At 34.9% G+C, this 24668-nt stretch overlaps 5 protein-coding genes across 7 annotated transcripts; 2 read left to right on the top strand and 3 right to left on the bottom strand.

The window, feature by feature from the left end:
- Nucleotides 1-563: 563 nt before the first annotated feature.
- LOC124307707 (E3 ubiquitin-protein ligase TRIM33) lies at nt 564-7492 on the bottom strand. Its single transcript, XM_046769682.1, has 11 exons — nt 6688-7492; nt 5827-6068; nt 5141-5421; nt 4922-5032; nt 4458-4652; nt 4251-4363; nt 3008-4165; nt 2679-2838; nt 2336-2519; nt 2039-2191; nt 564-1953 (listed from the first exon to the last, which is right to left on the bottom strand). Exons 1-11 carry the CDS (start codon nt 7025-7027, stop codon nt 1780-1782), a joined length of 3111 nt encoding a protein of 1036 aa, XP_046625638.1. The 5' UTR covers nt 7028-7492; the 3' UTR covers nt 564-1779.
- Nucleotides 7493-8349: 857 nt separating this feature from the next.
- On the top strand, nt 8350-11942 carry LOC124307722 (putative neutral sphingomyelinase). The gene is made up of 7 exons (XM_046769712.1): nt 8350-8489; nt 8569-8643; nt 8901-9074; nt 9273-9456; nt 9684-10010; nt 10089-10194; nt 10308-11942. Exons 2-7 carry the CDS (start codon nt 8591-8593, stop codon nt 10655-10657), a joined length of 1194 nt encoding a protein of 397 aa, XP_046625668.1. The 5' UTR covers nt 8350-8489; nt 8569-8590; the 3' UTR covers nt 10658-11942.
- Nucleotides 10846-20663, bottom strand: LOC124307710 (rho GTPase-activating protein Graf). The gene is made up of 20 exons (XM_046769688.1): nt 19977-20663; nt 19235-19392; nt 17245-17316; nt 17071-17172; nt 16840-16950; nt 16632-16736; nt 16075-16146; nt 15905-15971; nt 15722-15819; nt 15528-15622; nt 15299-15380; nt 15095-15197; nt 14782-15003; nt 14408-14513; nt 13994-14321; nt 13718-13901; nt 13456-13612; nt 13316-13372; nt 13107-13186; nt 10846-13021 (listed from the first exon to the last, which is right to left on the bottom strand). The coding sequence occupies exons 1-20, from the start codon at nt 20134-20136 to the stop codon at nt 12930-12932; spliced, it is 2451 nt and encodes an 816-aa protein (XP_046625644.1). The 5' UTR covers nt 20137-20663; the 3' UTR covers nt 10846-12929.
- Nucleotides 20664-20763: 100 nt separating this feature from the next.
- Nucleotides 20764-23011, top strand: LOC124307726 (zinc finger protein 330 homolog). Its single transcript, XM_046769720.1, has 6 exons — nt 20764-21027; nt 21163-21333; nt 21424-21655; nt 21787-21951; nt 22033-22113; nt 22212-23011. The coding sequence occupies exons 1-6, from the start codon at nt 20908-20910 to the stop codon at nt 22412-22414; spliced, it is 972 nt and encodes a 323-aa protein (XP_046625676.1). The 5' UTR covers nt 20764-20907; the 3' UTR covers nt 22415-23011.
- Nucleotides 20852-24592, bottom strand: LOC124307733 (signal peptidase complex subunit 3). 3 transcript variants are annotated; one of them, XM_046769745.1, is made up of 6 exons: nt 24300-24592; nt 23993-24066; nt 23782-23870; nt 23596-23699; nt 23367-23507; nt 20852-21640 (listed from the first exon to the last, which is right to left on the bottom strand). In XM_046769745.1, the coding sequence occupies exons 1-5, from the start codon at nt 24440-24442 to the stop codon at nt 23378-23380; spliced, it is 540 nt and encodes a 179-aa protein (XP_046625701.1). In that variant the 5' UTR covers nt 24443-24592; the 3' UTR covers nt 20852-21640; nt 23367-23377. The 3 variants fall into 3 exon arrangements, with proteins under 3 accessions (XP_046625701.1, XP_046625703.1, XP_046625700.1); XM_046769747.1 differs by lacking the exon at nt 20852-21640 and adding an exon at nt 22879-23263; XM_046769744.1 differs by lacking the exon at nt 20852-21640 and having other exon boundaries at nt 23262-23507.
- Between the last annotated feature and the right edge of the window lie 76 nt (nt 24593-24668).

The raw sequence follows: 24668 nt of genomic DNA, 5'->3' as shown, positions 1-24668 counted from the left end.
TCTCAATAATTTAATTTAACCAACCATTACTCTATACTGTTCCACATAGGATTAGTTTTGTTGTCTGGTATTTAATGGCAATGGTGAATCATACATAGTGATGTTTGGGAGTTGGTCTTTTCCAGTCCTTTCCCCGCCACTCCTCAACTTCCACACATCACTATGCACTACGCATTAGTTTTGTAATTCAATAATTTAAATTTAAAAAAGACCTTAATGCCATCACTATGGCATAGTTACCACTTCAATTCTTCCACTAGTTATATCAGCACTAATTGGTTCAATTTTAAATTGCGAGTACTGGTAAATGAATAAATAGGTACGTGGGAAGTATAGGTCTTTTTTGAATCAACAAATTGAATTGAATTCTGGTGAATGAACCATAAACAAAATGATGATATGCATGCAAAATAAACTATAGGTATTTATACGTCACAATATCACTTAATATATTTCTCTCAATATATCTTGCACAGCTAATAAAATTTGTGTAACTAATGTTAATTTGTCACTTTTATGATTTTTAAAGTGGAGGTAGAGGATTGTTATTAGATATACTTCAGTAGAATAACCACCTGGTATATTTTCGGATTTGATATCTGAACAAAAAATGTAACGTACATATATTCTTTTGCAAATCCATGTTTAACAAACGGTCTTGTGTACAGCAAAAGCGTTTGTATGTACATTTTAATAGATAGTTAGTAGCAATAGGTACTATTGCTCTCAACATTTTGCTGCAATTTTCGATACATATCTTACAATGTAATATGAAACGTAAATTCTAAACAGTTACATAAGCTTGAATTACGTTTCAATGCAATTCATTAGCTGATAAAAATTGTATGAAGTACAATATTTGATCCTATAATTATTTATTTACAAATAGTATTAAAAACTGCGATTGGATATGAGTGCGATTTACGCTTTTTCATAACTTCCGGCACTTTTAAAAATTTTTCATCAATTATGATTATTCTATATTAGGTATATAAGATTTGTTTGATATCTTTGTACAGTTTACATATAAACAATAAACTGTGCATCAACATTTCACATATATTAAACGAATTACCCTACAATTCCGATAAAACAAAATATATCATTATAATTACTACGTCACAAAAATACATTAAATCTTTTCCACTTGTGCAACGATAGTTTTTTTCAACATGGATATATTGTGTGAAAGGGTAAAAATATTAACGTAAAAACATAAATATTGTAAACAATTCACGTATTTGTCATTTGTAAATACATGTTCTCAAGGGTAATTAATTTGTAATTTTGACAGGTAAATCGAATGGCTATCGGTATATATTTTACAAGTTTGGGAGTACTGACCTAGTTATGCATAAAAATATACATGCATAATATATTGTACACTAGATGTGCACTGAAAAGATAAACGTAAAAATGACATAAATAACTGAATTCAAATAGTTTTTGACTCAACTCCGCTTTTGGTTACACCAATGAATGTGTATTGAAAATAACGTAAATAATAGGAAAGTATGCTTTGAATACGATTCTGTCAATAGAGAGTTGCCTCACAATAATGTCTAATGAGTAAATCAAATGATTGTGCAATTAAATATCTCACCCTTGTGCTTACCCCTCAAATTTTTTAATGTACAAAGTTAAAATTCAGTACATAAAATTGATAGATGGTTATAATGCTTTTAACTTCTTCCAATTTGTGGATGCATTAATGTTCACATTGAAAATACTTTTATAACCAGGCTTTTGTAAATAAAAATTGTAATAAATACCTTTCATTCAATCACTTATTATACGACGGTATTTTCTATTTGGAGGAAATACTTCCTCCTCTTCTTCACCTTCAGCTGTTAGGAATGGATCGTCATAAGCATATATTGGTGCCCACTTCAGCAATAATTTCTCAAAGAATTCCTCCAAATTTCGAGCTTCCTGATAAACTTGCGATTCCACCTAATCAATTCAATAATTTAAATCCTTCAGGAATTAAGACATGATGCATATTGTCTAAAAACATTTCACTGAATCGTCAACTGACCGGATTGTAAGTAAACGCATTCTTGAACATTAATCTGATGTCTGACATAACTTGGCGTAGGTTGGTATAATGATTTGGATGATCAGGTTTTAGTTTGTTCCGAATAACATCCAGAGCCATCGGTTTCTTAATTATACGATGGTACTCCACAATCTGACAACATATCAACATAAGTCGCATGTTTCAGTTTCATAAACAAAATGTATGTACATTTGATTTTCATTAGAAGTTTGTGCACAGATAAGTTAAAGGCAAAAGGAAAACAAAAATTAATAACCAATAAATAGAATGACATACCTCTGATGAAACAACTTCTCTGAAGGGTAAACTATGCTCATATTGGCAATAAAGCTCCAATACAATGCGTTGCGCTACCCTCAAATCACGAGCACTCATACTAGACGGTCTTTTCTCTCCTGGCGGATCTTCCGAACAATCTAGCACATTAGTGCACAGCATACATTGCCACGTTTCACTTTCACTGCAAGAAAAATTTATAAAAATAATAAATTAACTTGAAAAGAATCATACAAATTGGAACATTTCTGATCATTATTATGCAAAGTATCATATTGCTTTTGCTAGAATTCAGGAGCATACTTAGCTCATAATAGATGCTTTACTGACTTTATATACTTACTCAGGGAACATTTTCAGGCTCGGTATATGACAATAAAGATGAAAAACCTTGGGACATTTGTCACAGCACAAAACAGCGTCTCCTCCATCCATACAGACAGCGCACCAATCTTCATTGGGATCATCTTTAGTCATGCAAGCCGTAGAATTTTTGGAATTATCTATCACATGAGAAATCTTATGTTATTGATTTTCAAGTATTACAAAGTAATACAATTCAGAAATTGTTGACTTAGTGTCGTATTATTTGTAAAATACAAACGAGAAATATGATACGTTTACAGAGCGGTGAGAATAAATGTTATAACTACTGTGCAATATATATATTACCTGAAGCATTATCGGCAAGAGAATGTATGCCTTCGTCAGTAGAACTGTCAACTTGAGTGGAATCTAACTGCCCTCTTTGAGCCTCTGGGATTACGACTATTCCGTTACTGTCAAGTTTAGCAATAGTAAGCATTAAATCATTGACAGATTCTTGACAAAACTTGTCCAAACTTTTTTCGGTTTCGTCAGTTTTTGCATGCGCAGGTACAGGGCTGGGAGTTTTTGGAACAGAGGAGCTTACCGCTTGACCAACAGAGGAATTTTGTGACTGCGGTAAAGTCTCTGAATTCGTATTTGTGTTGAGATTAAATTTTTGATTATTGGCAGATTGATTTTTCAGAGTTATTTTATATGTATCATTTGCAGCGACTGATACAGGTGGTGTGGAATGTCTGGTAGGATAAGATTGATGACGGGGATTCAAATTTTGAGGTATGTGCCAACGAGCAGCAGGTTGCTGATGAACAGGGTAGTTAAAATGTTGTGCTGAAGGAGAAGTTGGGCTACATTGTTGCATTCGAACGCCAGATCCCAAAGCTGTGTTTGTTTGTGCATACATTGTGTGAGGTGGGAGTGGACGGTGAGGATTGTTTGAAGGATAGCGGTAACTTGGGGGCAAACGATAATTTACGTTACTGGAAGCTCTATAGGGCGGAGGATTGTGGGCAAGAAGTCCTCGAAGGCTGGGATTTTGACCCAGCTGATCCAAATGCATCTGTTGATGTGGATGCGTCGATGAAGTTACTTGCTGATGACAGCTACCTGGACGTTGCGATATGAGCAGCGGTTGCTGCAACCGTATATTGGGACTTAATCCATAAGGTTGCCGAGGCAGTGGCAATTGTGTTTGCGGTGATGATCGCGGGGGCAGATTGTGTGGGGGATAATGCTGTGAGTAATTTTGCAGTGGTTGCTGCTGTGTTAAAGGATGAGGCATTTGCTGGAAGGGATTTTGAAGAATATTGGTGTGTTGGGTCGGGGAAGGTATATGCACAGGAACAGCAGATAGCTCCAAAGGTCCTGAGTTGTTAGATTGTTGAGATTTTTGCTCTGCATTCGGCTCACTAAATTGATTGGATAAAAGGCTTGGCCCGGTAGTGGGCGAAATCGATGGGTACACTCTGCCATCGACAACTATAGCCCCGATTGACGAAACTACTGTAATGAGAAAAAATTTTAATTGAAATAAAATTCTCTCAAGTGTCAAAACCAACAAAGTAGTTAATAATCTGTCTCAACAAACCTTTAATTAAATCTGGAACTTTATCCAAAGACAAATGAATTCTCACTGGTATCTCTGGATTCGGAATATCGGCTCGCCGGCTCTTTATTCTTTGTAAATGGTTTATTACGGACCTATAAAAACCGTCAAAAAGTGCAATGATTTAAGCATATTATCATTCTTAATATTATTATTCAGTTAAGTTGGTCGAATAGAAAAAATAAGTACCTTTTACTGTAGAGTAGTGCCATGTCTGACCCCTTGTCAAGAGCATGATTAACAAATTGAATGCAATGATCCGTTAGTTTGGAGAGCTGATCCAGGGCAACTTTCTTTTCATTCAAAGTGTTTTGTTTCTGATCGCACACCTCGTTCAGACGCATCACCAATTGTTTGCCTCTTGTGTTAATTGCATTTGTCAGTCTATAAATATGAAGACATAAGATAAGAAATACATTTATCCGCAAATGCAACCAATGATGCCGAAACTAGCAGGTAATACAGGCGGATATGTTCCAGGGGATGACCAAACGATAGAATTTGTCAGGATTATTCAAGGAACTCATTCGAATATATTCCTTGATATTTTATCGTTTGCTCACTCTCTGAAAACCTTTCAGACGTATCATCTGCTGAATATTACCTGCTAGTTTCAGCGTGATATGCAGCCACAAAATATAATACAAACTTACTGTACAACCATGTGGGTAATATCTTGTACCAAGTTTTTTTTTTTCTCAATTATCAGAGTTTGCCGATCTTCAATTACTTTCATAGCACTTTTCAGCAGAACTCTTTTGTAACTATAAGAATGGTATTTTCTTATTAATTACTGGTAGCAAAAACGTTACGCTATATGATTAAATTGGTAATACAAAATATGCAGCGATTGCTCATTTAGTATAGCGTACCTAACTTCTTTCAGCAATGTCGATACAGTCGTGCGAGTTTCAGCTGCTATTTCATGGATGAATTTATATTTGTGATCACGATGGTCACTAAGTTGGCAATCTCTACACGTAAGCCTATCGCAAGTCTGACAAAATAGAGACAACTGTTCGTGTGAGTGGACTGTGCAAAATAAATATCCAGGTATTTTTTTGCCTCCTTTCTTTGTACATTCTTCATCATTTGTAAGTTCCCCTTTTGGTTTTATTGTATGATCCTTTGTTATCTTCAATCTTTGATGAGCCTTTGAAAAATTATATACATGCATTAATAATCAAATGCAAGCTGAAGGTATGCACAGAATATCAATAGTAACATTTTAATTCATCATTCCATGAAATTTAAGAATGGATACAGAGTGACTCTATTTGTAACTTGAAAAATGTTAGCAGTGGATTGCAACATTTACTCAATCGCAATACATACATGACCGCTAAATAAGTACATTCATCAGATTAAATCTGGTTGATACTCTGACTGACAACACCAGCAATCATTGGAAAAATCATATTGTGTAAATTATTTAAAAAGGGTACATCAATTGTTAGCAGGCTCTGTACAGCTTGACAATAACTTAATATATGAAAAATGATGTGAAATGAATGTTCAGTTTTTATATAGTAATATGACAATAAAGAATACTTCTCACCAAAACACAATTTTCACAGATAAACTCTTCGCAGTCTACACACCAACTAGTGGCTGTTGCATTATCACGACAACTCGTACACTTTTTCTCTTCTTCACCACTTTCCTTAACATTTTCAGGCAGATCTTCAACCAAGCAGCCATTTTCTTCATCCATTAATTTTAAGAAAAATCTATTTTCTATCAGGTTTTCCATTCTACAGGCGACATTGCAGATTTGGCAAACGATAACGTTGCTTTCAACTGGAATGTAAAAATTGCAGATAATTGAGGGCTTCTTTATAAACATACAAGGATGAAGTTAATAGCCAGAGTTAGCAGCCAATCGTTCTAATGTTCATTCGAATAAGGTAGTGAAGTCCGAATATCAAAATTTTCTGAAATACATTGAATCTCTAATTCTTCTACAAAATTATGATTATAAATCTGAACTGCATTTTTCTATTTCCAAAACGTTCAACAGGTTTGGCTGCTAACTCTGGGTGCTAGCTTCAGCTTCATTATAAAAATATCTACACTCGATGTAATCATGCTCATAGACTTCTCAAAAAAAAATTTCTGTCTGATCACAGTCTTTCAATATCTAAGGCAAGTTCAATTCCAGATTTGTTAGGTTTGCTATCCAAGTGATACACTTGCTAGTGAAAAAGAAAGATGCTCAAATTATAAAAGCTCAGCACGATATTCAACAGGCTGTAGTTACTGATCTTGACATTCACAATTTTAGATATCTGAGTACAAAGAGTTAATGCAAGTTGCCTGCAAATTGTGGCAATCCTGCATACTAAATAACATTATTCTTACGAAAATCTGATTATTCTTGGATTTGCTACACAGTATCCTATGCAACCAAAATACTCACGGACGACTTCTACGTCAGCCAAACTGTGCTCATTGGGTTTGCTGGTAACGCAGGCTGCACATGCAGCGTGGAGACATTCCAATAGTTTCGAATTGTCAGCTGGAGTGAATGTCTTTGCGCAAAATATACACTTTGATAACAACGTTCGGAATTCACTCTCATGAGTTTCAGTAGTACATTCAATCCTTGGCTCGACATATTCCTCATTGTAAGTCGGCTGGGCCACGACAGGTTGAAGCTCTTGACCGTTCGCGTTTTGTTCTACTGGTTCCCCTTTGATAAGGACCATAGGGGCAGATATTGCGTCTGTGACGAGAATTTCGCTAGCTTGTTGCTCCATTGCGTTTATCAATAAAATTAAACGACCGACAAGATGATCAGAACAAAATCAACAGGGGTATATAAAACAAGTTGCGCATCGCCATGATGAAATTTTTTGGTACTCTTTATTGAAAATAGACACCTAAACTTTCACTAACTTACAAACTATTCCCGAGTCTCGCAGGTGTTTAATACAGATTTCGTCAATTAATGCTAAATCACCAATAGCCCAACTTGAATTACGACATTACGCTAAGATGCACACGATCGACACGCGAACGTTCCGTGCATGTACGCACATGAAAGTTTACTCGATTGACGCGACTGGTGCGACCATTTTGGAAGTTCCTTGATTTGGCGAGAACAGCCTTATTTCGGTGACGCAACCATAGACCTGAACCCCGTCGTTGCCGGATGAATTTAAAGACGGTTACCCGGGGCAAATTTTCGTGAATTTTACTCGGCAGGTAAGTGGGCCTGGGGCTAAAGTAGACTTGTGTGAAGTCGGCCTGCGACCTTCGAATTTAAAAAAAAATGTATGCTCCCAATTAGCTCTTAATTGCTCTCCATTTTTTTATTATTTGCTCCCATGCGGTTTTCGAGAAAATCGAAAAAAAAGAATGCGTATCCGGCAGCGGCCGTGTGTATCGTGAATTTTCGAAAATCATCGAATTTCCATGAAATTCATATACCGTATAATTGTTCCTTAATTGTTCTTAATTGCACCGTAATTTTTATTATTTGCACCCTCATGGTTTTTGGAAAGATCCAAAAACACGCATCAGGTACCGTGAGTCGGCAACGTTTCCAATAAAATGGCACCATATTCAAACCAATGTTAGTGACAAAACGTTCGTTATTCCACCGAAACAGGATAAGCTCTATATTGCTCCTTAATTACTCCTTGTTACTCTTTTACTTTAATAAATTGCTTCTGCATTGTTTGCGAATAAATCAGAAAAAAATGAAAAAAGGGTCTTCAATACGCGAAGTATAATCGAATATAGGTATATCCTCAGTCAACGCATCCCGTCAACCTCGCGAAAACCGTGCGAAAATTGCAGTCGAAGTGATGAGAAATCCAAATATATATCGGGGCTACTCCGTCTCTCTCACTCTGCATTTGATTCGCTGAGAGGAAACGTTTCAGCAATCTGAGCGTACGAGATTATAACAGGCATATATCACTTTTTTTCCGTGTGTCAATCAGCTGTGCCGGTACTAAGAATCGCATACTGATTTACTGATCTGCTTAATTTTTGTGACAGACAAATCCCCACATGACATTATGGTGTGCGTTCCAAAATTAGCTCCAAGTGCTGTCAACAATCATTTGTCTCTTTTGCGCTGCTGATTTCTTGGATAGCTCTGCCTCTATCCTAGGGAATTTTTAGTGCTGCCAGCAATGCACCCACGGCTGCTCAATCACGATCACGTGTCGATACATTGAAAAACGGGGCCAAATTTACAAGAGTTGCGAGGTGTGAGAACCTAGAATTTGACATATGCGTCCCTTTAATTTATCATTTACATATTTATTCATTTAAACTGTTATTTTAGTTCACCTCTGCATTACTACGCGATGTCAATTACAAATGATGAACAAATTCTAAACTTATTAACTCTTAATTGCTGGTATGTATGTGTTGATAACCGAAGTATAACGTGTATTTCAATTTAGCCAACTATAATATCACGTATAAGGATAGAAAATAGTTTGTTTCATACATCCATTGTTTAGCTTCAACACTCAAAACCATGTTCTTAACAAAAGAGACAAATTACACAATGTAACAGTTGTCATCTAAAATTGAACATAAACCGTTTGATATACTGTGGATAATACCTTGAACTTTTTTAACTGAAGTTTCAAAATACATTATTTTCTTTAGGGGCATTCCACTTGTATCAAAAAATAGGTTGTATCGAATGGAGGCGATTGCTGAGAAATGTGTGACAGATGATTATGATGTCGTTTGCCTGCAGGAAATTTGGTCAGTTAGTGACTTCAAAATGATGAGAGCCAAAGTTTGCGAGAAGCTACCATATTCACATTATTTCTACAGGTACAGAAAAAATCATACATGCTGCATTCGAATAAGTCTACGTTATTTTCTGAATAACACAACTAACAGTAGCACCATGATCGTAATTAATCAAACAGTAAAATATTTTTAAACATTTTCTAAGTATTTTGTAGATTCGCTAGGCAAAACGCTATTAGTAGAAGAACAACCTCAAGAAAATTATCAATTTTTTCACAGCGGTGTTGTGGGATCGGGCATCTGTATGTTTTCTCGTTTCCCTATCCAAGACGTAATGTTTCATAAATGGCCATTGAACGGATATGTGCATAAAATTCACCATGGTGACTGGTTCGGTGGAAAGGGTGTCGGTCTTTGCAAAATAAAGCTCAAAAATTTTATTATCAATGTTTATGTGGCGCATGTAAGTGGAATATTGCATGTATCTTCAATCTGATCTATCTATCCTTGTTACTAGAATTTTCTGACCTTGACCTACACATTTGTCCGTATGCACGAGTCCCTACTTGTTCGGTATTACTCAGATAGTGAATCTGAATAATTGACTCATCCATTTGTAATATCACTTTTGCCCTTAAAGAACTTTACAAGAAACAAAAATTTCTGCGCTTACTCACATATTTATTCCAGCTACATGCTGAATACAACAGGGATAATGATGAGTACAAGGCTCACAGAGTGCTGCAGGCATTTGATACTGCACAGTTTATTAGGATGACTATGGAAGGATCAGATGCGGTAGTTCTTGGAGGAGATTTGAATACGGAGCCAAAAGATATAGCTTATCGCATCATACGCGGTGTCGCTGGCCTTGAAGATGCCTGCTCAATTAGTAATAGTAAGTTAGGGACCAATGAGTGTGCCAACAACAGTTACACACCTAAAAAACTAGCTAAGAAAGAACCAGATGGAAAACGCATTGATCATATCCTATATCTCGGCTCAAAGAACTCTAAGGTACACAATTGAATGTTATCTTTAACATTGTCTATAATCATCAATGACAATTACCTTTATTTACTTCTTTACCCACAGATTGAAGTAGCTAACTATAAACATCCTTTTCCTAAAAGAGTTCCAAACAAAGATTTTAGTTATTCAGACCACGAAGCAATCATGGCAAGCTTCAAGTTAAGAAAAGGTAGAATTTTACCGTATTATCTCGAAAATTAGATGCCTCTTTGCATTTGATACTTACATACAGTTACTGTCTTCCTAAAATTGAGAATAATTGCTAAGAATTTTTCGTTGCAGGAGAATTTGACAAAATTGTGGGGCCTGATGTGAAGGAATCATTAAAAGAGGCTCTTGCTATCTGCCAGCTCGCTCTGAAATCAATAAAGCGTGAACGTATCTGGTACTTGATAGCAAGTTGTATATTAGTTGTACCATTAATTTGGTCAATGGGACTTGAGTACAAAACACCGTACATCGGAATAAGCATCGGTATTAATGTAGGTCGCCTTTTCTTGACAGCAGTATTGTGTTATGTAATTTTTATGAGCACATTATGGAACAGTGTAGAAAAAAATGCTCTAAAAGCTGGATATCGGGCAATGGAGCTTCACTTGAACCAATTGAATAACCAGCTAAGTTCAACATGACACACTTTGCAAGTTTACGTATATCAAACATGCATGTAATTGTACTATATTGCAAGCATCTTGATACCACAAATATCTATTGGTCTATACTGAACATTTAATACTACCTAAAGCTTTAGAATATTTTTCATTATCTGCTAAGATATAGACATCCTAGGGAAATTTTAATAATATTTTTTGGGAGTAGGTACTCCCGACTATAAACAGTGATCGAGGGCATCTAAATTTTGTAAGTATTATGGTTCAAGCTCGAGTTTTCATTTTCAGTAATTCTAGAGATCCTGTTCCACAGAGCGCATAACTAGCCATTAATTTGATCTGTAATTGTCAAATGTAACAAACAGAGTATACATTTACGAAACGAAAAATTACGCTCACGAGAGAAGCTGTCAAAAGCACTGTGATATTTTAAGTCGATAATTCGATGAATCATATTTTGCAAAAAAATCACGAAAAATTTTACTGTAAAAAGCAGTTTATAATGCACTTCTAGAATGCTTAATTGGAAAAATAGATATAAATTTGATACAATACGTCGCTTGGTTAATATTGATCTCAACATGGCTTAGTTCTTGCAAGAAAAATCTCATGATAAAATACTTGGCCTCATTAACTGCTGTTCAAATACTTTGTTTATTATCACTTTAGTCTATCACAATTATCATGTATGAAAGTTTCCACTACAAGTTACATGCTACTTATTATTTTTAATATATGTACTACTCAAGACGTTCTCTTATAATAGGGATTTTTGTTTATTATTGATTATTTTCATACAGAGTATTGAACTGTGGCCCAATAGAACATTTGATGCTCAAATAGACAATAAAATGAATGTAACATGTTTTACGGTAGGAAATATCGTTAAAGGGCAAGTGGCTGAATACTTGATGTATTTAGAGAAATTACCCATTTATAAATGCAAGGGATAGTTGTAAGCTATTCCAGCAAATGTTGCATATTCATTTTGTATTTACAATTGCTGTCCCGGTGATATGTTTAATAAACGAAATGGACTACATTAGTAACATTGTTAACAATTCACCTATTCCGCACTTTTGCATCCTACTATAATTAATGATTAATTAGTATAGAAATAGTAAGTAATGTATACAAGCTAATGTTATACTGTAATACTTCAACATTAAACCTACCACAAGCAGTCAAATGACCGTTATTAAGGTTTCGTGTAAATTACCTATGTACAACGTTATTATATCGCAATTTAACTTACGAGTTCTCTTCAATTACACTTGCAATGAAATACAATGCGATTTTCAATACATACTCACATCTCTTTGTAACCTGTCCCATTTGCTACGGCTGTTGATTTAACCAGTCACGGTAGGAATAGGTTAATACGTAAATTGTCGATAGGTTTAATGTTAATATTAAAATTTATGGTAATTTACTAATATTTGAAGTTGAATAATGAGGCCATTGGTCAATTCTTCAAGCTACTAATGCCTTTTATCAGTGATAAAAAGAAAAACTAGTGTCATTTTAGATTTACCGATAATGTTTACTTTTTGGAGGCTCGTATTTTCCAATTCAATAATTGGGAATCATTCATTTAATCAGTAATCAAAACTCCTGGCTTTTAGTGACAGCAAAGTACTGTCAAAAACAAATTTTATTACCTGTACCTTAACACTACAATACTAGAACGGCTTATTGCAAGCATAAATCGCATACTATAAAATATTGAGCCTGAACGCATTCTAAGAATAAATATATAAATAGGCGAAAAGTTTAAAAGAACCAAGAATATGGCACAGCTTACACTAATCGCTTTATAATAGCAGTGAATAAAAATTTATATTTAAAATTTCCATAGCACTACGTGTATAAGACGTTATATATAGGTAGTGTATCTTTACCTTATATTTACAAGTAATATTGCCTCAGGGGCTTCGAGGTATTGCCAACAATGAATTTTTTCTAAATATGAATAAATATGACATATATTAACCGTATAATACATATTGTAATTCATTTGTGAATTATGTACAAAGTAAACATTTTTGAGCGAGACAACTCTTATTAACTAAAATACATACATAATTGACTGCCCATATGGTTCTCAAACTTCGTTTCAGCTTTGAACTTCATTTGCGTGTGAATTTTCACCTGTAGTTTATTTCTCGGAAATAAATATTTAGGAAGTATATGTATGGCGTTTCAGGAATGTGCAAGTAGGAATGTATTTAGAAATATTGGTATACTTCACGATTTTTCAGTAACTATTAGGCACTCTTTGGTTCAAAAATCTTCAAGGTAACTGCTCCACATAATTCCTGGGCACCAACCCTGTCTTTCCATTCAATGTTCCCTCCAACCATCCAGGTTCCAATGAATTTTTCACTGTAAAATCAGAAATCCCAACTTTATTTGAGTTTTTGAACTTAGATGTCAACTGTTTTTGGGGATCCCAAAACCTTTGACTCACCATTCGTTATTATTTGATTCGGCTCAAATGACAATTCTCCATCATTTTCCGCCATGCAAGCATACAACGTTCTCACCCTCCTGTAGAATTGCAGAGTGAATCATATATTTATTTAAATAATAAATCAGAGTATGAGCATAATGTGGTAATCAAGTCACATCACAGATCAAAATAAGTAATTCTTGGCGGTTAAACAGACAAAAACATACCAAATACCACCCATTTGTCCCGGACTTGAACGACCACTTCCAGCAGATGCGTTCACCCTTCAGAAAAAAAATTAAGGCAAAATATGAATTAAAATAGATAACTCGTCCTGCTGATAGCAAAAATTGATTATTGTAATTACAGAGGTAGCGGCGGGTTTCCTCGCTGCTGATAACTCGTAGTATAATGTACTCCCATCATTGATCCTCGTTTTTGTTTCACTGGCAAATCAGAGGGAAATGGATTTGGATCTGAGGCTACCGACTCGTTTGAACTACTCGTGTTTCCACTTCCTGTAACTATACAAATGCATGTTAACTGCAAGCATCGCCAAGACCTTCTTGCCTAATGAATTTCCAATATCAGAATATAGCAAATGGGTCTAGTCCATTGAAAATTATTACCCTTATCTGTTGAATGGTAAATGAAATTTGCATTGCTCAATTTCATACGTCCTGTTCTACTTTCTGGATACGACATTCGCTGAGTACTTTGATCGATTTCTTCATAGTCTCCATTTTTTCTATCATCTATGGAGGATCCAGAAGCCACAGACATAGGTCCATCATAATACGATCTTGTGATCAGCTGCAGAGCATAATGAGATAATAAGTCAATATTTTCCTCAGGTCAAGTACCATGTTACACGATACTGGGTGGATGAGAAATTATTTTCATACATGAGCATGCGTTGTTGGTACAGCTATGTGCGGAGAGTATCTTGATAATATCGTAGTGCCATTTCCTGTAGAGTTGTGACTTTCTTTAACATCAGGCTGCATTGGGTTCAGAGTTTGTGACTGAATTAACTGCCCAGGAGGATTCTCTTTTGGAGGACCGCTACCTATTCTCTGACAGTTCTCAATTAGTATTTCGACCACTATATTGTGAAATTTTATATCCATTATCGATGCAACCGTTTCTTCTTCTGGTCTGAGCAAAGTGGGGCCAAAACAGACAGCCAAATTTCCAGTCGTCATCAAGTTCTTATCGCTTTTTTTAGCCACACTGTAATGCAAAAGTTTCACACCTCTCTCACATGTACTTTGATATACGATTACCTTGATACGAAAATTTATGAAAGCTCTGCTTACCTACTCAGATGATTTATTAGAAGAAGAAGCATGTTGAAGTTTGCTTTTGGCAACTTGTATACGAGTGTATGAACATCGTTAATCCGTGTTTCCTTGTTTTCTTGTTCTGAAAACAGTCATCAGGTATACAATTAGTTGGTTATAAAATTCTGTCAGATTCCTGCGTTTACGTTGGTTATTAAAAAACATGACAAATGTTGGTAGGGATCAATTAAAATTCACGGAAATGTCAACATGTATCATAAAACAATGCTTAGTTCAAGTAATCGTGAAGAGTGAGATGCCATTACTGCTGGAAGAATGATAGAAGTAGTCACTGCTTGCCAAAGGTTCTTGCTCATAAAAATGGCAACATAAAAAATACCTATACGCACTCGCAGCTGCTATGAAGCTGTGGTAATATCGGAATGTCATCAGTGGTTCAGACAATGTTCGTAAGTAGGTTTTCAAGGCGCTTGTAATCGTTTTGCTTTCCCATTCAAAACGATCATCTAAATTGAATTTTTCCAATTTCCTTCTATCAAGGCCCATTGCCAGAAGTTTATTTACTTTCGAAGATACTCCTACAACTCTGTAGAGCCCCTGCTCGTTTAGTCCTGAAGAAAGTATGAAGCAGTTTCTAAATCAGAACTATTCACATTCGAAGCACATTTACTATATAAATTAATCGAGAGATTGCTATCTTACCTCTGTCCTCTAAGGCTGCTATGCATTTTGATACAAATGCAAAGCCAGTCTCATCAAGACCTGTTTCCTCCACCATTACAGATGGGCCTTGCAGGGCGTATGTCTGTACACATAAAAAATGATGGTAACCAACATCCATTTGAAAGTACAAATAAATTACTTTATGGTAGATAATGATTGCTTGAAGGAAAATGTATTACTTACAGGCTCTTTACCATCCATCGCATCCATCCACAGCTTTCTATCAGATTCAGAAAGAGCTTGGAATGTATATATTACTCCTGGTCTAAAAAGTAATTAAAAACAGGCACTCAACGGTTTGTCATATTTGTAAGGCTGGGTTCAACGAATGTAAACAAAGAATGCATTTTAATGAGGCAAAACTCGTTATAGTTATGCATTATTCAGAGTTCTATACAAATTCAAAACTTACTTATCGACAGCAGTGATGTCGAAGCAAAATCGTTTTTCTATAGAATCGGACATACGCCGTACACAGGTTGCAAGGGTGAATTTTTCTCTACTGCTCTGTTAGAAAAATATTTTGATGAAGCATAACAGAGTGTACAAAATAAATCCAGAAGATTTTTCGAATATTTGACACTGTAACGTCGCAGTAATACTTACAAATTTTCCAGTAAGTTGGTTGTAAGGTATCATAGTGAATTCTTTTTTGTCTTTCTGATATGTACAGTATTGTTTTGTCCATGTTGTACCAAAGGCCTCTGTAATGAAACGAACACGAGTTAGTTTTTCTGTTTTCTGTACAACTTAGTAGAAATATATTTCCCATGAAACTGTATTACCCACTTTTTTCCATCAAAAATAAATAGCCTTCACGCGAATTTAATTTGCAGAGGGCTGCTTCGGCAGAAGACTGAAAATTTAAAATAAAACAATTGTCAGAGAGGATTACAAAAGCCACAAAGACTATACTGTGGAGTAAAAAATTAATACATACTGAATTATTTTTACTTTACCTTTTTCATCTCCTTCATTTTATTCATGAGTGACTCAGTTTTATCCCTGGTGGCGAGGAAATTCTCCCTTGTCTTATAAAACACACACACACACAAAAATCAGCAATTAATAAGCTAAATATTGCATGCAAGTTGTTATCTTGTTACAACTAAAACCAAAACATCAAAACTGTTATACTTGAATACCTCTAGTTTCAGATTCAACATCATAGACAGTAATGAGCAAAATTGAATTAATTTGCCAGCTCCAGATTGGGACAAAACGGAGAATAAAAATCGAAGCTACATTTAATTACATTGTCGTAAAAGTTACTATGTTATTAACAAAAATGGTAAGCCATTACTAAGTTAGAGGTGGTGGTGTGTGTGTGAAGGAGAGGAGATCAAATATTGAAAAATTATTACCATCATTACTGTTTTACAGTGAATAATTACAGTGACTTGATTTACTTTGATTAGTTGCTTACACACTGAATGAAGGAAACTTATAATTTTTTTGCCTTCGAAAGTTCATCAAGAAATATTTGTACTTCAGATAACAAGAAAATTCATTTCACCTTTTGTATTTTCAACTGCAACTCTGTCATGTAAGGTTTAAAGTCCTTTGCCACTTCGTGCCCTTGATGATAGAAAGTTAGCCATCCAAACATGAATCCTAGCAGCTATAAAATCAATGCGACACGTTACATTGCTGTAGCATCAAATGATTGTCAAATGGGGTGCTTCTAAGTTGTTATAAATATTCAAATTTGAACGTGTACTTACTGTTTCGACAAATTCAAATTTCTTGCGTTCTTGAACCTCTTGGAGCAGAAATACATATTCCAAACTGGCTTGACAAAAATGTCTTTCAGCCATATCCAATGTAGCGTCTGCCTGAAATTAACAAGATTTTCATTAAACAAACGTACACGATACATATTTGAACATTGATAATAAAAATTCAACATATATGGTCACATGAGTAAATATATGAGTCTGTCAGAAATTATTTACCTCCTGTAGTACATTATCCTGTTTTTTTGTGGACAAATTTAAATAGCGCTCTTGACTCTGGCAAAATTTAATGGTTTGCTTTTCAAACTTCTTTTTCCCTTCCTGAAAAGCACATTTATTCTAGTAAGTTAAGAGAGTCCTGAGCAGAAAGTATTTCATCATTTAATGGGTTACCTTAACGCCACCAATGTGATCCTTTCTAAAGTTTTCCAGTGGCAATATTATTTGATCATACGCACGCTCCAGCTGAAAGGATTGAAACAAATGTCTTACAGATGACAAGTAATTAGAAAAATGACAGATAATTTCATATCGCAACAACTTAGTAATAGCTAAGAAAAAACACAAATGCAGAGTGAACAATTATTGAGACAACACTACACATTAATGGGTATGTGATTATGGTTACAATTGATCTTATTCAATGACATACAGTACGACCCCGATCAACCGGGCTGCTCGGGACCAACGAATCCATGGATAAGTGAAATCATTATATGTTTTATTTGTCGAAGATGTAAATATTAGATTGAATTACTGCCAGTTTGTTGTTCGAAAGAATTCAGTATAACCGTACCCTGTTTCTCGTGCGAAGCACGAAGGCACTCGAGAGGATGACGTTTAAACCACACCCCGATTGATCGGGGTTCTACTGTACGTATAACAGGCATGTAATTACATATGCAATGATCCATGATATGCACATAAATCAATGCTCGTCAATTATTTTACATTCAAATAGACCAGCCATGTCAAAGGTACATCTATTTTTTCTTCATTTTCTTGAATTTGGAAACTGATTACTTCAATACATCAGATATTGATGTATGATATTGTTTGATATGAGGATATTGCTGACTTACTTTACCAAATCAGTTTCATTTCCAAACCATATATAATTGATAAAAGATGCTGCAGAAAGTCTTTTTTATGTATATATATCGTTATAAACTAATGTCAAAGTATTTGCCAACACTGGATGTATCTTTGTTTTTAACATTGTTGAATGAGTGTTGTAATGAAAAAAGGTTTGCAATGATTAATTAACAGTGATTCAAAAGACACGCTTAACAAATATAAACGCATTGCTGTACAAAGCTGTACAATGTTGAATAAATTATTAATACTAGCATAAGAATGAAAAAGTGGTTCTGCGCTATCTCCGTCAACAACTCGACTATTTTGTATTTTTTATGCGCACTAGTGCTTATAAAAACTACACATTATTCTCGTTTTTGACTGGAGGTAATACAGAAAATAGGATTTGTGGCATGTGCTTGTATAGGTATATATATTCGCACTTTACACTCGTCAAGGAATTCCCAATTTATGCGCATTGGCAATAAAAATAACTATTAATGTAACTTTATGTACAGAGCCTTAATAAGTATCATTGGTTATACTCTATCACACCGTTTCTACAGGAATATTAGAAAACCGGCTACATTTGATGGTTAGTTAAATAATACACGATAGTTATGTAATTAGATAAGACATATTTATGAAGAGAAATGAATTTTGCGCTGACAGCAAAGTTAATACTTCAAGATGAAAGGATGTCGCACATTTTGATAACTTTGTTATAAAAAGTATGTTCCTTCGAATATAATATTGCGTATTTTAATTGTCACTGTTGTTCAAATCAAAATATATATACGTAAATAATATTACTAATTTTGGTCTATAAACTATAAACTGTGAATGAAATGAGTCAACTATAGAATAGCTATGAATATTGGGTAAATGTATATTAAAAACGTTCATGCAACGTAATATAATACTTGCGTGTCTTAATTTGTCCACTAGGTATAAAAACAAAAGACTTGGTTAGAAAGTTAATTGATTTATAATTTGAATAACACATTAAAATGTTTAGCTTATACTTTGAGTATAAGGTCAAACTTTTATTGAATTAACAATTAATAGCATTTTTCACTGGCTGTACTTGGTAAACAGTGAGTGCAATTTTTGCAGTATTCAACCAATAGCAGAAGCAGAATCCTAGGAAAATCGCACAGCGTGTAGCCAGTGAAAACTTCTATAATTGTATGTAAATTATACTAAATTTCATAAAATATTTTTGATCAACTCAATTTAAGTAAAACATAGATCAAAATATGCAAACGTTTCAGGATAAATTTTTTCAACATTAACTGGGTCATACCATGCGATCACGCTCGTCCTCAATCGATGCGATAAGTCTACCAAATTCTTTCAAACTCTGTGATATGTGTGTTTCGTCCTCGGTTTGTGTTTCGCCAATACATTCAAAACTGAAGTTCTGAAGTGTTTTCGAGAATGTTCTTTGAGCTCGTGATAAATCTGCAAATCAAGATCACGGTAATAAACCTCATTAGCTAATCATGCATCTAAAAATTAGTATTACGTAATTTATTAGCTGTGACTGAAGACTCGATTCAATTTTCTAACGCTTTAAATGAAATTGGTATAACTTCTTTAAATAAGATTTGGTAGCTAATGCCTTAGGTGATGTATCAATTTAAAAAATTCAAGAATTATCGAAGAGCTAGCAAGTTGCCTCAGTATGAGCCTGACTGAATTTTCTTTCAACAAATAAGTTTATGTTGCGTCAAGGATACAAGCTCTATACAAATGATATTGAAAATCGTTTTTTTACTTCTGTTTAGAATCAGAGAGTAATATATATATGTCAATTTATATAATTCTTGGAATAGATTACTCTTCTTTACACGACTTGTTTAACATATAGCAGAAAAATTCAACCAGTTATGTTTTAAGTGGATTTTCGCCCTTTTAAGGCCCTGAAGTTTGTAGGACTGCTGCATTGTCCTAATGTTCAGACGGCAATAAGGATAGTAAAATGCAGCGATAAAATTTTTTTGTCAAACCTACTTTATGGAGTCGTAAATGTGAAAAAAACTTACTTCTGGCAGCTATAAGCAAATCCTTGACCTCCTTTATCAAGCGTTTTATCTGTTGACTGGTTTTGTCTAATTCGCGTTCATGGGAATGAAGATTATCACGAAAATAGGGACTGTCCGTCAAACAGTCGGTAAATTCCAGCGGTTCCAGACCAACACCCATTATTATTAATTATCTTTCAAAGGATCGTATAATCATTCACAACTGAGTTAAATCAACGGCAAGCACAAATCTTGTAACGCTAAAATACGTAGGTGCGTTACCACAGAGAACGCGAAAGCTTTGCGGCACAGTTCAACTGCATTTATAATTTTCTTCGACAATTAATCCACAATCTGGAAGATGTCAATCAAGATTGCCAATGGAAGTATCAACACAGCCAATGGCTTAATTGTCCCAGTTATCACTAATCACGGAACAAAAATACGTCGTCTCCACTCCACCACGGCTCCACCGCTTTCCGTTGAAAATTATTGAAAAAAAAACTTCAGAGATGAGACACTCGAAAGCATAATTCATGAATAGAATAACAATACAGCAAACGTCAATTTAGCTTTTAATGATCAATTTTAGGAACGCGTCCTCGGGGATAATCATGAGATAACCGATGACGACAGATGTCCAAGCTTTACCACGGTTCAACAATACATACATGTGTATCCTCTTCCTCTTTGTAAAAGATGGAACTGATTGTAAAATTGGCTGACGGCCATTGACCAATGAACGCATGGCGTAACATTGGGTGACAACCACTCACGAGATAGCTCGGAGCAAATCGGAGCGCAGGCTTGTTCGGAGTGCTGTTCGGTAAAACATAACCGTAATTTAATCACCGAATCCGGGTCAATACCATCGATACCGAAAAAATATACAATAGTTTTCGGCTTTTCTTGGGTGTATTTTGATTTGCAAGTTATAAGCCAGTAAGCGATTATGCCGAAAAAAAAGACAGGTCAAAGGAAAAAGGCTGAGAAACAAAAGTTAAGACAAAAGGAAATTCGCACTGCCAAAGGTCAGATAGACCTTGCAAAATTTCCTAGCAATGCAATAATGGCAAGTATCATTGATGAGCAATACTTTGTTTTCGATCAAATAACCAAGTGACCTGTTTATTCATTTTTAACAAATATCCAAGCTAACTTCGGACCCTCTCTGTAAGTTTCGATAGTTATTAGGATTTTACTGCAGGAATGCGACAAGTGCAATAGAAAGCAGAAGAGTCGGGCATTTTGTTATTTCTGTCAGAGTGTTCAGCGTTTGCCAATATGTGCTCAATGTGGCAAAGTCAAATGCATGTTGAAGACTGGAGATTGTGTCGTTCGACATGTCGGAGTTTTTACAACTGGCCTTGGTATGGTGGTGCGTAAAATTTCAATTTTTGTCTAGAGTAATTTGACAATTTTTCCACAGTGATTTGCAGTTACATTCAAAACAAATTTTATAATTTAGGGAGCAATATGTGACCACTGCGAGGCATGGGTATGCCATGGTAGACGATGTCTGACTTCCCATGCTTGTACTTGTCCGTTGATGGATGCAGTTTGTCAGGAGTGTGAACGAGGGGTATGGGATCACGGCGGCAGAATATTTCGATGCTCTTTCTGTGACTGCTTTCTGTGTGAAGATGATCAATTTGAGCATCAGGCATCTTGCCAAGTATTGGAGTCTGAAAGTTTCAAATGTAATTATGAAATATATTTTCACATGTTTTTATTATTCAAATATTTGGCACCACTAGTACAGTCAAGTAACACACTGAATGACAAATCTGAAACCGCGATATTCAAGAGAATTGTTTTAAAAAAATTGCAGGTCAGTCCTGCAATAAGCTTGGACAATATTCTTGTCTGAGATGTAAAACGTGCTACTGTGAAGATCATGTTCGAAGGAAAGGTTTCAAGTACGAGAAGAACAAGCCAATTCCATGCCCCAAGTGCAGTTACGAAACCTCTCAAACAAAGGATCTTAGTATGTCAAGTAAGTTACAAAATTGGTACCATACTTCTTATATTAACAGCGATGTAACATCTATGAATCATATAATCTTCACTCTTACAGCAAGGAGCCATAAATTTGGTCGGCAAAATCAAGCAGGAACCTATGATTCTGATGAAGAAGATGGAGGATACGGATATTATGGTAAGATTTATTCAGATTGTTTGCTACGATTCAGAAAAACTTCGTACTAAATTTTTAAAAACGTTTTCTTAACAAAGATGTTCAATACTTTTGCACAGGTAATAGTACTCATAGCTATGGGGATTATGCAGATGACGCTGAAGACGCCGATGACGACGAAGATGACGAAGGTGAAAGTTCAGGTGAAGATGAAGAGGATGAGGAAGAAGAAAGTTCGTGTGATGAGGAGGAAAATACTAATCATTCTGATTCTAAATGCGACAAGACATCTAAAATGGACAAAGGGACATCTGCTAGCTGAAATTGGGATAGCTAATTAATTGAGTATAGAGATTATTTCTATTTAAGAGGAGAGACCGTAAGGGGGACCATTTTATAAACTATCTGATAGTGAATAACATTTCACTTGCATTAGTTTTGCTCTGAAAAAAAAAAAATTTATTTATGATACAAAATTCACTAATTGATCTATGATGAAAAGCCATTTAAATTATTCGTATAAAGATCAGTCCATGTGGATACAGTTTCTGTGAATTAATCCCACCTCTCCAAGTTATACTTACACATAACATCGAAATTGTACAATTTTTGTAATGCTCTGTAAAGGAATCAAGACTAAAAATATTCTGATCGTTGTTACTATAATCCTAGAAATATGAAAAAATCTGTGTATTCATTACATTAAAGAAAATCAATTGTATTATTCTCCTTCACAATTGAATTATCTACTTTTTACCTGTCCAATAATTTACAACATTGACGTGATTTTCGTTTCAAATTACTTCGTTTAATTCCAAATAACTTACAATGGTTCGAAATTAAAAAATCACGTGTATAAATTTATACATTGCCTCATTGTGCCACATATAATATCGTGGTTGTTGACCGTAGAGATGTTGAAAAAAGTTTATTCATAAGGCGTCTAGTATATTCGAAAATTAATTTCTGCCGTCAAATATAGTGAAATATCAACTTATATTTGAAATGATTTGATAATTGGCATGTGTTACAGATCAGACTTGCGAATTATAGAAATTCTAGGAATTTTAAGCCTATAAAACGTGGTCTAAAAGTAATGAATCCTTTGATATTGTGATAAGCCAATGCTTGTTTCCAGAGGATATTGTATCATTCATGAGTCGTAATAATTCTGAAAACATCAATTTTATTCTGTGACAAATCATTGCATGCACTCGATCGCTCCCATTATTATTTTGTAAGATAAAAAATTGCCTACAGTAATTTATAATAACCTCGACCAACCTCAGACTCGAGAGGTCGTATATTCGGATGGAAAAGCAAAAGAGTGAGATCCAAGAGCAGCTACACTTGGTAGCAATCCAGCATTTGGTATAATATTCCACGACAATGTCAGAGTTACGTTCTTGTTGCCCCTAGAATAAAATTCTTGTATTGTTGTGGTTGAAAATTCTTTTGTAGTGAGTACATGTATATATGAAAAGAGGGACAATTTTAGCTCACCTAAGACCAATACCGTCATCCCAGAAGTAATACTTAGTATTTGTATTTTTGAAGTCAAGAACTGCATTATCGCCACGTAATACTATTTTATCCCAAAGTACGACCTGAAATATTGCTAGTTAGAAAGAATTCAAATGGTAACAAAATATTTGCTATGCCCATAATAATAACTTTTAAAAAACTTGCCTGATTTATTTTATTGTTTGCTGTTTCATATTCAGCGGTCAAGTATAAGAACAATTGCTTGACGTTCCAGTTAAACAGCGGGGTGAGATGTGTGTTACGTTAAGGAAAATGAAAATATCCTAATAGTTCTAATGTATAAGACATGAAATATTATACATACAAATATCGAAAATTATCTTATTGCTATACAGGTAAAAGTAGTAAAGGATATCTGTTTGTAAATCAAAAGTTAAGAACCCGAGGTCATTTTTTTCTCTCGAAGCACTGTAGTCTGGCACATTTTTCCTGCAACATAAACAATTGACTGAATAAGCGACGCAGAATTGGTTAAATCGAATGTTAACTAGAGGCTATTGGTAATTCTACAACAGCTGGCAGAGCAAATTATCGAAGTAAGGTATAACCTACATATACCGTGTATAAAGCAAATCAATTCAGAGAACATAGGTTTAGAGAAAGGACAATTGGTCTTTCAAAAAATTATATATTATTCTAACATGTTAAAACGTAACACTTACACAACAACTTTAACCGTATTTAGGTTCGCATGAGTTCGATAGTCAATGAATACGGTGGACAGGAAGCAGCAAAACGTTAGACAGGCCGATACGCTTAAAGTATAAGCCAGAATGGCATTTCCACGGGTCAACACTGAATGCATGTCTATTTATTTATCTACGTTTACGTTTTATTTTTTCAATACAAACTATCTTGCAATTACAACGGAGTTATTACACGAAAAATTATAACCTATATCAGTGACTGAATGACGACAGGTTATGCTATTTTCTTTCGACGTCATCAAAAAGACGTGACCACGAGCATCAAAGCCACGAATTCGCTGATCGCTTACGAAGTGTTCAAAAACTCATCGGTATTCAATGGCT

Source organism: Neodiprion virginianus, chromosome 6 (genome assembly GCF_021901495.1).
Source record: "Neodiprion virginianus isolate iyNeoVirg1 chromosome 6, iyNeoVirg1.1, whole genome shotgun sequence".
Taxonomy (NCBI): Eukaryota; Metazoa; Arthropoda; class Insecta; order Hymenoptera; family Diprionidae; genus Neodiprion; species Neodiprion virginianus.
The sequence above is the reverse complement of the archived record's forward strand: the minus strand, read 5'-3'. Positions and strand labels throughout refer to the sequence as shown.